At 36.3% G+C, this 16,723-nt stretch overlaps 1 protein-coding gene and 1 pseudogene across 2 annotated transcripts in view; both read left to right on the plus strand.

Moving 5' to 3' along the window:
* The window catches only part of GPC6 (glypican 6), a 1,316,661-nt gene that overhangs the window by 644,770 nt on the left and 655,168 nt on the right, over positions 1–16,723 (plus strand). For both annotated transcript variants that reach the window (XM_043996632.1, XM_043996633.1), the window contains exon 3: positions 4,804–5,195. In XM_043996632.1, the coding sequence (XP_043852567.1) occupies positions 4,804–5,195 (392 nt within the window). The remainder of the gene's footprint in view (positions 1–4,803; positions 5,196–16,723) is intronic.
* On the plus strand, positions 9,013–9,342 carry LOC122745951 (annotated as a pseudogene).

Raw genomic sequence — 16,723 nt, forward strand, 5'->3', positions numbered from 1 at the left:
TAAGTGTCTGAGGCCGGATTTGAACTCAGGTCCTCCCGAATCCAGGGCCGGTGCTCTATCCACTGCGCCACCTAGTTGCCCCTTACACAGATAATTCTGAGGATTTCTAAAGTTACCTTCTATCTAGGATATTCAGTTCCATTCCCTGTTAGCAAACCAAAGCTAACAATAAATTTAGAAACACAAAACATTTATTTAAGAAAGAAATTAATGCTAAGACAAACAGTACGTATTCATGCTCACATTAATGGCAAGTAGTCTCATTCTACTTTCCCTCACCACCAAAAGAGCCCTAGCTCTTCCCCAACTCCAAAAACCCCATACGTAACAAGGACAGCCTTCACTAAATATCTTTAGCTGAAATAAAAAGGTTAGAATTATGAGCAAAATTATCATATGCACCCATTCTTAGTTATCTGAATCTTGCCACAGCTAATATGTCTATTCTTCCTTCTCCTCTGTAAGAAGTAGCCAACCTGACCCACTATATCCCCAGCCTATTTAGTATAAAGGTGAGGTGCTTTGTATTTTATATGCATCAGCTCTTTTGATGATATGCCTAGCACAGAGTAGACACTTAATAAAAATTTGTTTAATTGGATGATAAGAGACCACATGTTATCCATTAGTACGTCTAGGTTGGACATCATAGGTTTGTGATACCTTCTCAGTCACGAAAAATCCTTCTAGGGCCATGGTAGGTGGGCAGAGCTAATGAACAATTAACTTTTGTTTTGTTTTCTTGCATCACTTTTCAGAATCCTCTCCATCTTTTCCACTAGATTTATTCTTCTGTCACTCCTCAGCCACCTTATAGGAACCCCTGCCTTCCCCTCTAAGACAAACAAATGAACAAACCCAGGTTCTAATATGAACTCCTTGATTTACAGTACCCTAGGGTTCACTCTTATTAGAAATAGATGTTTCCACCTTTAGGAAGTCAAACTTCGTATGCTCATTTCACCTTGGGAAGACAGCTGGCATGCTGTGCAGTACAGTCATTGTGCACATGCAGTTTCCAGTTGGCTAATCAGACTTCCTATACAAACAGTATTGGATACAATGAGTTGAATGAGTAGATGAATTTGGGGAGGCACTGTGAAAAATCTTGCTAACATACGCCATCATTGAAGAGAGACATATGGGTAAGCACGAGCAAGGAGTAGGGGACTAAGAAAGCTACTGTTCATTGTGAAAACCAACCTTCTTGCTACAGGCTATCTTCACCATAGACTGATGAATAAGGAAACATGGACACTGTGGCACCTCGTGCAAGAAGAGGCTTTCCTATGATTCTATGCTAAATGCAAACTCCCCAAGACCCTCTTAAAATCCTTGATTTTTCCCCCTCATACTTAGATGCCTCTAATTCACTTTAGGAGCCTCTCCATCCATGTCTCTAATGAAGTTCCTTGTTCAGAGTCTTTCTATCTTTTATATCCTTAGAGCACTCCTGGCTCCTACAAGCTAGCCTGCCCAGAAGAGGAATCCCCAAAACATCAGGCAACCCCCCCCCCCCACACACACACAAAACAACAACAACAATTTTCTGTACAAGATTTTCTTTAACTTGAGGCATTCTGCCTTGGAGCAAACAGATGTTTGCCTCCAGAACTTCCCACTGGATGAATAAAATCCTCCCAAATGCTAAAAAGTGCTCAAGAAGGTCTCTTGTGCAACTAAGAAGGCAGATTGGCAGCCAAAGCAAACACCTTTAATGAATGCTTTGTGATTTGACCAAAAAAGCCATAAAATTGCATTTCTTTCAGCCAAGCATTATCTTCTGCAGATGAGGCTTTTCTGTTGACTGAAGGCTTAATCCAATATGAACTTTGCCCTCTGAAACTGGGTATGGAAAGTTTGTATTTTTTCCCACCTAACTAGTTTATGACTCAGCACTGTTGTTTACACTTGCCACTGTCAACAGGACAGATTTTGTTACTTTCTTCTAAATCTTCATCCTGTTGATATGTTTAAAGACTAATATACTCTTCTCTATTCCAAAAAGATCTTGTTGCTTCAGAAGTAACTGAGCATACTGAAAATCAAATAAATGCACCTGGGTTTATAAGACATTCTTTTTCTTTTCTGCCATAGTACCTTGAATTCCTTGCCTTATGCCTGAAAGAAGATCGATGCTGTTTAAGGTTGCAGCATTTGTCATAATTGGCTGATACATTAGTGTCTTCCAACACCAAATATTGGCTTTAACTATAAGATCACTAAACCATATAATGACTTTGTACAGAGAATAATAGTTTGACATTCGAAGATCAGTGAAGCTAAGAGCAAACTTTTCTTTGCTGTGACTACTTGATACAAGGGGACACACAAAAGATTATACATTTGGGAAACTCTTAGACTTTTGATTTAAAGGGATACCAAAAGAGTAAAGGAACATAAAAGAAAAGTAGCATTGTGCATTGGAAAAAAAAAACATGGGATTAGGAGCCCAGAGATCCAACTCTACTACCCATATATATAACTAGGATAAGTCATTTTAACTCCATGTATTGCAGATTCCTTATCTCAAAAAGTTACAAGTTGGATTCCATGGTCCCTTCTCTCTCAGCTTAAAAGATTTCATCTTTTTTTCCCCCAATATATTTAATTTCATGAAATAGTTCCCAATTATTATAGAAAAGGGGGCAGCTAGGTGGTACAGTGGATAAAGCACTGGCTCTGTATTCAGGAAGACCTAAGTCAAATCTAGCCTTGAGTTTTAAAGAGGTAAAACCAGCTTCATCTAAGGTTATAAGAACAAATGAGATCACCTTTTGCTTTTAGTGAATCTCAAAGATGTACGAGCTCAGTTTCTGAGAGAGAGAGACATTCATTTATTAAGTAAGCACCTACTATGTGCAAGGCAGCAAAGGAAAGAAAATCGAGAACTGTTGCTTTGAACTTGAGAGAGAAAAAGAAGCTCCCATCCCAACAGAGGCATTTCTTCATCTGTCTATGGGGATTAGTGAATAAGGGAGGATCAGTAGTTTTTTCTGCTTGTTATTTTGTTGTTGTTGTTGTTGTTGTTGGTTTTTTTGTTTAGCTCTTTTAAAATCTAGACCACATTATTGATTACTGACTATTCATTGCTGAAGGCAGTACTTTGTATTCAATAAATTAAGCTTTAATTCCTGAGCCTAACAAAATAATTGACCTCGAAAAGAAGATAAATGAACAGCCTGTCCCAAGCTCATGATTAGAATCTACTTTCCAGTCTCATTATATTAGTATTTTTCAATTGGATGATTTCTACTTTCGTTGCAGCTTCTTCCAATATCTTTAGAGGCCTCTCCTTTACTGAATATTGACACAGAGCCTCAGGTATTTTTGTTCATGCTTTTGAAATTTGGAGGCTTGTATTCAGTACTTTTTAATTAGCTCTAGTCTGTTATTTAAATTGCTGCTGTATAATTGAATATTACTGCTTTATGACACTCTTTAGAATCTCAAAGATCTCCTTGGTTCTTAATCATCATCATCATAAGTACAATCATCAATACTACTGCTACTAATGTAAAAATAATAATAACAGTATATCACTTCTTACTGAATAAGGACTTTTGGGTGTCTTAAAAGATGGTATCTGTAATTCAAGTCTCATCTCAAATTAGTATTAATGGCTCAATGGTAATATTTGAAAGAAAAAGTTTTCTGACAACAATATGATCATTTGGCAAATATTTTTTGTTTCAGTTTTTATTAGAATCAGATACCTAAAATTTAGTCCTTACCCTATCACTTAATAGCTTTGTAACCCCAAGTAAAAAATTTTAACTTCTAGTAGTTTCCTAAGGTAGACATATAATAAAAACAACTACAACAGCAATAATAACAATAACAACAATACAACAGCTTCCCTACCTGCCTCACAGAATCGTTAAGGACCAATTGAAATAGGAAAGTATTCTGTACATAGTATTCTGGGTCATGTTCATGTACTTTGAAAAGTTAAGCTAAAGTACCAGGATAGCTTTATCATGTTATTTATTAAGGTAATTACTGTTTCTTGTATTTGGGAAATTATATTAATATGTTACAGCTACTTATAATGGGATGATAAATGTTTCCCTGGAAGGACCTCTGAATACAATTAATCCAAACCTCATTTTATAGATGAAGAAACTGAGTTCCAAGAAGGTTAAATGACTTGTCCAAGATCATGATGGTAGTAAGCATCAGGTGCAACTATTCTATAGTTAAACAATGAAAAGAAAAAAGAACCTTTTTTTTGATAATGCCAGCATATATTTACTATTCTAAACTGCTAATGTTTAGTTGATAAGACAGAAGATAGAATGCTTAATTGATGTCAAGAAGATCTGAGTTTAAAATCTATTTTGCATACTTACTAGCTGTTTGATACTCATCTAATCAATGAACTCTCTTAGCCTCAGTTTCCTCATCTGTAAATGGGGATAATAATAGCATCTACTTCACATAGTTGAAACAGATGAGAGTTGTATAGAAAATGCTTTGCAAACCTTATGGTTAAGGTTAAATAATTGTTAGCTAGCAGCAACAGTACCAATAATAGTAGAGATAATAGGATATCTCTATTACCCAAAGAAAAACCTATGTTACCTCAGTCTTTAACAGCAGATTATCTTCAGTTCATGTTTTATGTTTATTTTTTATTATTAATGATGTATCAACAATATGACCATTGGATAAAAAAAATTCACCTGATTAACTTAAAGCAGGTATTTTCATCTTATTTTGCTTTTTATTACTTATAGTCAGATCTCTGGGGGTTTCTGAATATTATTGATTTTGATTCTATTTTCTTTTTTTTTTCCCTAGAATTTTTCCGAGAGCTCCTAGAGAATGCAGAAAAGTCACTAAATGATATGTTTGTCCGGACATATGGAATGCTATACATGCAGAATTCGGAAGTATTCCAGGATCTCTTCACAGAGTTAAAACGATACTATACAGGAGGTAATGTGAACCTGGAGGAGATGCTGAATGACTTCTGGGCTCGACTGCTAGAGCGAATGTTCCAACTTATAAATCCTCAGTATCACTTCAGTGAGGACTACCTGGAATGTGTTAGCAAATACACTGACCAGCTGAAACCCTTCGGAGATGTACCCAGGAAACTGAAGATTCAAGTGACTAGGGCCTTCATTGCTGCTCGGACCTTTGTACAGGGACTGACTGTAGGCAGAGAAGTTGCAAACAGAGTTTCCAAGGTAATGAATGGAAAAGTAGTAGCTATCTTTCTTGCTGTGTTTGTATTTTCTTTATTATTCATATGTAGTAAAGATATGCAGGACCTTAAAAGGTGTTTGTTTTTTGATATGAGGAATCATCTTGAAGAAATTAGTTGAGCTTTTGAGGTGGTCTGTGTATTCTTCCCATAGGGAATGCCATTGTATTTTCAGTGATTCATTGTTGTTTAAAATACAGTGTTAATGTTTATCAGCAGTATAGCTTACAAGAATTTCTCAGAGGTGGTGCAATAACAAGTGGCTTACAATGGCAATCAATTGGCATTGCTGATGAGGGATTTCAAGATTACAAATACTGGTGATCCTCTTCATTCACAGGTTATAGTTCTCTAGGAAGTCAGAAGGTGACAGTGGTCATCAAGACTGCAAGTAGTTACAAGTTGTGGTGGTTTTTAGGAGCTGGCAATACCTAGCATTTTTTCATCTTTATCACACTTGTCAAAATAGCCCTGATTCCTTAATGGAGAAAGAAAGGACCTATGCTGACATCGATAGAACTGGTGCACGGAAGACCTAATGAATACAAAGTATATAGATTTTGGTGTGATAGTGGAACTATGAAACTCAAATGTATTGGATTGGATCAATGAGAATAGTAAGTCAAGAATGCACTTTTATGTTTAAGGTTTGTCTTTAAGCTTTCCTAGATTTCTTGTTCTCAGACACTGTGTGCTCCTTGTTTGAGAGAATGTCTGCCTTTGTTTAAGTTCTGTCTTGACATTTATCTGCACTTATGAGATAGTCCTATCTATGTATGAGGTTGGACCAACAAATAAACTGAAAGATGTTTGCATTAGTGACCAAAGGAACAGCAATAGATGAAAGAATCTGTTACCCTGGCACCAGAAGAAGGTCATATTTGAACAAAGATGATTGCCAAACACTGAGTTTTGTGGGTTTTCAAATTTTGTTTTTATTTTTGTAATCTTAGGACTGTGGCCCAAAAAGGCAACTTAACAAGGTTTTTTCTACATGTATTGATAACCAAGATGCCTTCAACTTTGACCTGCTCATAAGTCCTTAGATCTGAAATTATATTTCCTTATTTGAATTCATTAACCTTCAAAAATGGACTACTTGTGCCCTCGCATTTAAGGTTCTTCAAAAAAAACTATACAACTAAAACTAGTTTGATTTTCATTGTTGTTATGGTGGTGGTTATAGCAATGATTTGTTTTTGTTTGTTTTTTCTTATTGACCCAAATTTTGTTTTTGAACTAAAAGAAAGTGCTTAAGTAATTGGAATGGTTATTTCTGAGAGGGCTTTTAAAGCACATAAATATGAAGGATTCAATCATATAAAGGGGATATTACCATTTTCCCTAAAATAATCTTTCATTGAAAAGCAGCAATGCTGAAGTCACCAGGGGGATTAAAGAGGTAGATATAGTCCATTTCCAATAGGCTTAAATTCCCCAAAGAGGAAAAACAAAAAAGCCAGGTAGGAAAGTAATGAGAAACATGACCACATAAGAAAAAGGGGAAAAAAAGAACTTCAGGCAGTAAATTTTAAAAAAAGAAAACTTTTGAAAAACAATGATCTGCTCAGTGGTGGGATTTGGGGAATAGCAAAATTTGATGGCTTCATTCATGGGGTCATTGCACCTAAGCCTTAAGACAACTCCCCTACCTATAAATGAGGTATAGAGCAGGAATTTTGGAATTTGAACATATATTTTAAGAAGCAAAAATATCAATTTCATAAATTTGGTAAAAAGAAAAAAATCATATATTATATATGTGCATATTTCAGATCCCAAAGGTTATATACTCCATGGACATATTTGCATATATTCAATGTGTATATATATATATGTGTGTGTGTGTGATTCTCTGTATGTACATAAAACTTGCCAGAAGTTTATGTTGATTTCTGCTTGGAGGTAAATAATGTTACAATGCCTTCATGCATTGTTCTCTGGGAAGGCTGCAATGGATTAAGGACCCAATGTACCAAAAAATGCTCAGGGGAAAAAAAGAAGACTTTATTACCCTACTTCTTTTCTGCATTCCCATTCTTGCTCATAGTTACCCAGGGGAGCATCATTGATGTTGACTAGGGACATAGATTTTCCTTCTGTAGTTCTGCCTAGCCTCTATTGAGTAGGTGGGATGGGAGTAAAGACAGTTCATATCTAAGTTCATGTCCTAAGCTCATCTATATGGAACCTAAGACCCCAAAAGCCAGCAGAAACAGTAGGCCCCAGACACTCAATAGGTCTTCTATGTCAAACTACAGATGATAGTTTTCTAGTATGAATTTTAAGTTATAAACAGTAGTCATGCTTCTAAACCTCATATATGCCACCCATCTTCAGATTACTCAATTGTCCTCTGCCCTCTTTTAGTAAATTCCCTTTGTAGCCAATATGGATGTGAAAGGGGACTATCTGGGATATGGAGTTCAGTCTGTGGCCATGAGGCAAAGCTGCCTCAAAGAGAGATTGATGACCTCCCTACCTTACAGCCTAGGCCTCATTAAACTCATCATGTATCAGCCAACTGAAGTAATGGGTAAGATTGACATCTAAGACACTGGTTTTTAATATTCAGCCAGCTCAGTTAAAAAAAGAGGATGAGTGATTTTTCAAATAATTTAGAAGTCAGGAAATTTAAGTGGTTCACTGATGAGCCAGTCTCACCTAATGCCTAACAGATGGTATCTCCCTGACTAGGCAAGGGATGCACCCAGCACTAATCTATAGAATTTCAGCACCCACGCCAAGTTTGTTCTCCTAGCCAGCAAAATGTTCCAGAGGACTGAACATTTTAAGATGAGACAAAGGACATGAAGTTTAAGTTGCATTCACAAACGAAAAATCTTTCTGCATTCTCCTCACTAAGTGATTTAAGCTGTTGTGAAGTCTATTCCCAGAGAAGAAGAGATTTCTAGGTTGTTTAGAAAGACCAACAACTTCAGTTGAAGTCATTACAAGGGTTGAATTTGTAGAAGAGGGAAATAGTACTATCATAGCACCACTGACTTCAGAAAGAAGCTGTTTGAATTACTACTTCAAAGTTGCTGGAAAATTCAGAGACCTGTATGCATTTCTAAATGTTCTTACCACATTATTTTTTTTCCCTGCTGAAACTAGAAGTTTTGTTCTTCATTATTTTTATCATTCTTTTGGGTCCATCTCCAAATATTCGGCATTGAAATGAACAATAATGAAAAGGTCAAGGTAATTAATTAATACTATACAATACAGATGACAAATCCAACACTAACTTCAAGTAGGAAAGGAAAATTGATCAAATGACTCACAGACCTTGACCCTTTACCTACACAATGAATAGTGCAACCATTAAAACATTTTATAAATGTCAATTGTTTTATACCTTTGTCTGGAAGCTTTTCCCCCCATTCTTATGGTTCCAATTCACACTATCATCATGGGCATTGGGAATAATTTATCTTTGGTAATACACCCTTCCCCCAACTTTTTCAGTTGTTAGTGAGAGCAATGTAGCCTGTTTGTTAGAACGCTGGACTTGGATTTATTAACACAACATCATAGAAATTTTCTAGGGTATCTAGTCCAAAACCCTTATTTTACAATTAAGGAAACTGGTAAGCTTTAGTAAAACTGGGATTCTAACCCAGGTCTTCTGACATGGCTTTCAGTACCACACTAAACTGGAAAGACCTGTACTCAAATAACGCTTTATATATGTGTTAGCTGTGTGGCTCTGGACAAATCACTAAGGCTCTCTGAGCCTGTTTCTTCATTTACTAACCATGAAAAGGATGCCTTTCAAAAGAGTGTCTGGAGTCGTGATGGCTTCAAGGTTACTGCAGGGTGCCAGGGTGCTGGTAGTCTAGGCCTTGAGGGCCTGTGGCATGGCTTGGGCTGCCACTTGCTCCATGGTGAATGGAGGAGGCATCCCTTCTGATGAAGAGCTTGCTACTGGTTTGGAGAGAGAGATTATGATGGTTGCAAGGAATGATTTGGATCCCTACAATATGGTAGCCCTAAAGGCAGCTCCAGGGACTAAGGAGGAGCCAAACCTGGTCCCTTCCATCACTGATAAGCAAATAGTGGGCTGTGTCTATGAAGAGGACAACAGTGCAGTCATCTGGTTCTGGCTTCACAAAGGCGAGACATAGCATTGCCCTAACTGTGGAACCCATTACAAGCTGGTACCCTACCAGTTGAGTCACTGAGACCCTGAATTGGTTTACCTGAGATAAGGTATAATGCTTTCTTCCCTCCAATAAAAGATTAACCATTAAAAAAGTGTCCATAGTTCAGTATATCTAGGTGATATATAGGTGAGAGATAGATACCTATCCAAGACTATTGTAGAGATTTTAATTTCTGTAAAAAGAGTTCTTTAAAGAACTCTTGATGGTTCTCTTGATCTTCCACCTGAAGAAATTGCCCTGCCTTAGTAATGTATTCCTCAAAATCAATAGAAGCACAATAAGTATGTCATACATGTTGACAGATTTTCTCTGGTGTTGTAATGGAACAAGTTATATGTGAAAGATGTTGTGGCATGAACCCTTTCTCAGAAAGTATTTAAATCCATAGGATTACAAATGGAAATCAAAGGTTAGTGAAAATAAAGATTGTATGTAATATTTATATATTTATACTATATATGTAGATATATATACATATTTATATATGTATACAAACATATATTATATGTATGTATATCATATATATACATATATATATTCTCATCCAAGTCCATAAACCATCCGAAATCTATATATGGATACCTTGCAAAGTCCATCAATCCCAGGTTAAGAATCCTTGTTATTGGGGGCAGTCCTGGATTCAGGAGGACCTGAGTTCAAATCTGGCCTTCAGACACTTGACACTTACTAGCTGTGTGACCCTGGGCAAGTCACTTAACCCTCATTGCCCCGCCCCCCCAAAAAAATCCTTGTTATGAAGATTTCATAAAAATACATTTTTGTTTATGATCCAGATCTATTATTTTATTGATATAGATAACTTCCAATACAGAATTTCCATTTGTCAATGCAGATCAGTAATTCTTGTAATATCAAAGCATGGTCTCAGACAGTAAGAAGTTAAATAGCTAGTGTATAGCAGAGACTGGCTTTGCACCACTGTTCCTCTGACTCAGAGGTCAGGCATCTCTACAATACTCTGCACTGCCTCCCTCATATTGTGATTATAGGCACAAGAATATTCCAAGTATTGTGAAAAGAATAAATAAGATTTGAGATCATTGGCTGTTCCTGAGAGTTTGGAGGATTTCTCTTTTATTGTTCCATCTTCAAAGATGTGATGCTGCAAGGACATTCCCTTAGGTAATATCAATGCACTGTAGAGGTTTATGAGCCAAGATACACATCAAAAAGAATTTTAATAAAGGTTGACAGATATATTGCATGAATAGTGCTGATATAGTAAAGCAGGACCTATGTAGGGTATAAGGCATTCCTACTATTCCTCTTTTTAGTTAAGAGATGACATCTTGCAGATATTCATTTGTAGGGAAGATCCTGGAGAAAAAATGTATTCCAGGACATGCCATCGATTGTCTCCGCTGCTACCTTTGTGATAGTATTCAATGGTTAGTTCTCTCTTAGCACATGCATATTTCTCATCAATGAGGGAAATTCAAGGCAGATGAGTAGAATGTGCATTCTCAGGAACTTAGGAAATTTCGTTGATCCCATATAATATCAAAATAATGCTTTATTAAGTCTTTCTAAACAAGGTAGCCTCAAGTGAAAATTAATTGTTCAGAGTGTCAGTTATAAGATACTTTCAGATGAATGTAAGAAGAGAGCACAGAGCAATAAATATGAAAGAATAATGTCCGTTGACCCTTCTAAGGTTGATATGAATAGAACTATTAGTTCCTTGAAAGAAACGTCTGTAGGTCTCAAATACCCCTGCTATATATAATGTTAGGAACTCAAAATGGGACAGGGGATTTTATTAATATATAGAAAAGAATTTCTCATTCTTTCCACTACATATGAATAAGCATATAGAGGTATGAGAAAGCAGAGCTTTGGTGTGGTGATTATCTACAGGATTTCCAACACTCCCAAGTCATTCATAAAATCTCTAACATTTTCACAAGAATGACCATCTTAAACTGATCCTCATTCTTCATACATCCAAGAGAATATATGCTCCTCTAGAGGAGGAATTATTTGGGTTTTTATTATTTGCTTTTGTATTCACAGCACCTGCAACAGTGACTAAATGAAGTAGATTTAATGAATGTTGAATTCTGGTCATCTCCTTTGGAGAATTCCATTAGCATGGGCCTATCTAGCCCCTACCCACACTGCAAATTATTTTGCCAAAAAACACAGAGGAAAAGACAATTTTGTGTGGAGAAAAAAAACAATGTTGCATTTCACTGTGCTTTCAATAAAAATTGGAAGCACTTATAAGTTTTTTATGGCACTTTTAAATGTTAGACAACAAAACACTTTGTAAAAACTTTGCCCCCTTAACATTTTGCTGCCCATGATAGAGGCAAGCCCAGTGAGAATTCAATAGCATGTTCTATAAAGTATTTTATTGAAAAGATGAACCCTGTTATACTCCCTTGTATATGGAGACAGGATACAACTATATAAAATATTTATAATACTATTTCCATAAAATATTGGTGACATCTTTTTCAGGATAGGAAAAAAATTTTAAAGATTTTTTTAGCTGGTATGGGGGAGAGAATCTAAATTGAAAACCTTTCAGAGAAAAGCCAGACCCATAATTTTCTAGGTGCTATACTGATAATTTTATTCTAGGCAAGGATCTCAGTATTGAACCACTTTACTAAGTTGTAGCTATTCTTGTTTCTGATTCATCTTTGATCAAGTTAAGAACCTCAACTATGGGTTGACTAAGACACAACCTACCTTAATGAAGTAAGAGATCATCCAACACACACACACACACACACACACACACACACACACACACACACACACGCACACACACATTTATTTTTCCCTTGAATTATTAGAATATTTCAGGTGAAAGTGATTACTTGGGCTACATTGGCAGGATTAGTATTCTCAGTCCCCAATGAAAATGGCCACAGTCATAAGTGTCTTCTTACCTCTAATACAGCCAGAAATCTTTCACATATATTTACCGCCCCACCCCAAGAATCATTTACAAAGGAATCATAAGAAAGACTGTATGAACTTCTTAGACTATCTTTTGATCCAGCTTCTTGACTTCCTGAAAATTTGTTGCCTTGTTTCCTTTGGACCTATGTTGATTTTTTTTTCTAGGCCTGGCATATGGTAATTTGTATGACTGTCTTACTGAGTATTTAATGCATCTGTGATGGACACTGGCCAGGAATGTCTTTTTGTCAGTATCTATATGTCATCATTGTCATTATCAAATAACATTTAGGTGTCAGAGTTCATTGCTATGAAATGGAAAGACAGCAATCTGTAATAAAATGGAAGTGTTGGAACAAGGTTTAGTTTGCAATATCAAATTATTTATGTATGATAAGTGTAAATTTGGAATAAATATCTGGCAAGTATAAACTTTGACACTTGAATTTTTAAAAAATAATTTCTTCCAGGAATTCCATTAGTGCTTGTAACAATTTGTTTTATTCTTTGCATGATATGGAGTTATTGTCATCTTCTGTGTTTGTGTCTTGAGCATCACTAGCTCCATAAAATTTATCATTGGAGTATTCTTGTGTTTTCTAATTTTTCAATAATTTTCAGTTCGGTTTCCAACTCCTCGTTTGGGTTTTATTTTTGTTTTTGTTTTTGAAAAAATACTGGAATAGCTTTCGATTTCCTTCCCCACGTAATTTTACCATGAGGAAACTGAGGCAAATACAATTAAGTGACTTGCCCAAGGTCAAACAGCTAATCAGATCTGAGGTTGGATTTTAACTCAGGTCCTTCTAACTACATGACCAGCAATCAATCCACTGGACCGCCTAGTTGTCCTTTTCATTCATTACATCCTGTCAGGGACAGTTTCTGTGCACTCCAGGAAGGAATGGTATAGCCTTCTGTGGTACTGGTTTAAATGACCAAAAGTCTGGTTTATGAGAACTGTGTTCAACAACTTCATATATCTCTTGCCAGTACACTGAGCAAGGGGGTGTCTACATGAGGCAGGACAGTGGGGTTTGTGCCAAGCAGACTTCTGCCCTCAAGGCAAGCTTTCTGACCCTGGTTTGCTTTCCAAGTGACACAGATGTACATTTGAGGCATCACTGGCTAGGCCCTGGACCCTGCAATGAGCACAGAATTGCAAGCTGGAGGCTTCCCTAACTTGCCTATTTCATGAACTACCCTAACAAGCCAGGTTTTTCTTTCTGGATCCCTTTCCCAGTAACTACAGGCTTTCAGTTATTTCTTTCTGTGGGCTTTGGCTGGCCAAATGCATTTACTGTAGTTTCTCCTTCAATTTATCAATCATTTCTCCATGAGGGACTTTAAAATTTTTAATCTTTGCTGAAGTCATTGTGAGAAAATTAGACTCTGTTGCTTCTTCTGTCTTGAGGATGTCTGTATTTTTTCTTAATTCAATTTATGAATCAACAAATGAACAAGGAGTTATTAGGCACTTATGTATCAGGCTTTGTGCTATGCACCTGGGATATAAAGACAGAAACATTCCCTGCCCTCAAGGACCTTATATTTTAACAGAGGAAAAAAACATAGTAATAAATAATATATATACAATAAATGCCAGATAGTTTTGGGAAAGAGTATACTAGCAGCCTTGGGTTATACAGAAAGGATGAGAATATTCACTCTTGGTGTTAGAATAGTTTTGTCTTGTATTGGAATTATATGATATGATCAGCTTATGAAAATTTTTGTTCTTCCTTATACCCTAAGAACTAACTTCAAACATTCTTATACTGTATGATGTAAACTTGAGGTTTTATTTCAATATTTTGATAGCTGTATTTGATAGATTTCCTTTGTGATCTTTTGCATTTTATTTTATACATTTAAAAATGTCATTCTGAGAGTCCATAGGCTTCATCTGACTGCTAAATAGGTCCATTAGACACATACATACATACATACATACACACACACACACACACACAAGATTAGGAATCTCTAAACTAAAAGGTTTGACTAGTGTTTCTGAATTTCTTCAAGAAGACGATAATGATTCAGATGGATAAGTCTGTTCAGCTGTATTCCTACAAATAGAGTGGGAATTAGATTGGATAGCCTATGAAGTATGTGGGGAATAGGGTTATGGAAGCCATCCATGAAACATGAATGCAGATGAGTTGAGCTTCCCCTGTCCCATCAGGCAATAAAAATGTTCAGCTGCATACATCTTCCATGTGTGGACACTCCCCATGGGTTTTGTTCTAATCCAACCTCTTCATATGAAGCTTGAGTAATACAGAATTGTATGCATGCATTTTGTACTAATGATTTCCCCAAATACTTAGGGAATATATGGAAGCATAAGAAACTAGAGAAGGTAACTTGCAGTTTTAGCTATGATTCCCCAAATTAAACTATGCCCTTATGTAGCTGTGACCTTGCTACAGTGTTTTTGGATTTCATATCTTTGGCAAGGATATTATTTGTCAAGTAAAAGACAACTTCAGATGGAGCATTGACACTCTTAGACATCTCTTAAATCACTTTGGCAGACTGCTCTAATAAATTAGTAAATTACAGCTTTAGTAAATTACAATTCCAGTGTACAAAATGATGCACTAGAGATGTGCAAGAAAAAAAAAGGTAGGCATTTCTCCCAGTGTGCCTATCAAGTTCAGAGAAGAGCTTATCATGCATGGGATGCCGTTCAATAATTTCTATTAATTTTTAAGTGAGTACTGTGAAATTGCCACTTTCATGCTACTATGAAAATCATGATTCATTACTGGTTTTCACTTTTTAATCTGGAATAAGAGCTAAACTTGGCAAGAGGCACTGCCTCCCTAGTAGCAGTTATTTTCTGGTTACACCCTGATTCTTTGATGGGCCTTCCCCGAAGTGGATGGTTTGGTAGGAATGGAGAGCTGACTTTAGAACTGCTTTGTAATGCCACTCATTAAATTAATTTAGAAATGTAACCTTATTTGTTTTAACATTTAAAGCAATTTCCCTCAAGATGTCCTAGAATTATTAGATTAGCACTTATGTGAGCAAAAGTTTGACACAGTTTTCAGAGACATGTATTTTAATGATGGCATCTAATAGTCTTGGCTCTACCGGATCATTTTTCTATGTAAATTTCCCTGCTGAGTCAAAAATGTATTCAATAGGTAACCAGTATACCAAGATGATCCTAACTAAAAGCAAAAGCAAATTATTAAGAGGCAAATCCTAAATGTGCATCTCTAATCTTAGCTTCTCCTGTCTTCAGTTTTTCTTCTCCTTTTCTCTAGAGGATATCCACTCTTTGGGAATTCAGCCATCATGAAGAACTTTACATGTCAAATTGACTTTCCCCATCTTCCTTTAGCTTCCCAATGTTCAATGGAATGAATTGCAAAATCCTCTTCATCATTTTCAAATTTAAATCCTCACCATTACAGCCTTATACAATCAGATGGCATAGTGAGATAGCATTGTACTTGGATTCCAGAAGACCTGAATTCAAATCATGCCTCGACACTTACTGGCTGTATGACCGTTCAAGTCACTTAAGCACACTCATCCTCAGTTTCTTCAACCCTAAAATAGTAATAATAATAGCCCCTACTTTAGAGGGTCCTCATGAAAATCAAATGAAATAAAGTGTGGAAAGAACTTTGCAAAATTTAAAGTGCTATGTGAATGTTGGCTTTAATAGTTAGATTTATTATGTAAAATCCTTGAGGGTAAAGTCTATTGAATTTTTGTCCTTGGCTCCTCAGTGGCTAACATAATGGTTGGCAAGCAGTAAACACCTAATCCCTTTTTCATTGATTATCTGCCCCATGGTTAAGGCCTATAACCTTTGCTTTCCTCTAGCTCTTAATCCACACATTACCTCCATACCTCTTATTCAATCCATTATCCTGCTGTGGTTCTTCATTTATTTATGCAGTTTACCCAAACCATGCCTTCTTTTCCATTCTGTAGCTATCAGTAGGATCCAAGCCTTCATCACGCTGTGTGTGCATTATCACACCACCATGGAAATTCTCCCAGGCCTGCTTTCCAATCCATGCTTTTTCCTATGATCCATCCTACCTCTCTTAAAATGAGTTTCTCTAATCTCTAAATGACCTCTGAGGTACCTTCCTTTAAGAAGTTATCATTTGCTGTTTCTATGTTTCAGTTATTAAGCTAATTTTTAGGCCAGTGTTTAAAAATGCTAATAGTTAGCATTTATATAGTGCTTTAAGGTTATGTGTTGCCTCATCTAATCAGCACAATGGCCCTATGAGGTAAGTGCTATTATCCCCATTTTATAGATTAGTTGTTGCTTTGTTTGTTCTGCCCTGCTTTAAGAGTACCATGACAATGGGGAGGTGATGTCATGACTTGCATCATACCCTTACCTGTGGGTACTCTGCCCAAAGGAATA

Source organism: Dromiciops gliroides, chromosome 3 (genome assembly GCF_019393635.1).
Source record: "Dromiciops gliroides isolate mDroGli1 chromosome 3, mDroGli1.pri, whole genome shotgun sequence".
Classification (NCBI taxonomy): Eukaryota; Metazoa; Chordata; class Mammalia; order Microbiotheria; family Microbiotheriidae; genus Dromiciops; species Dromiciops gliroides.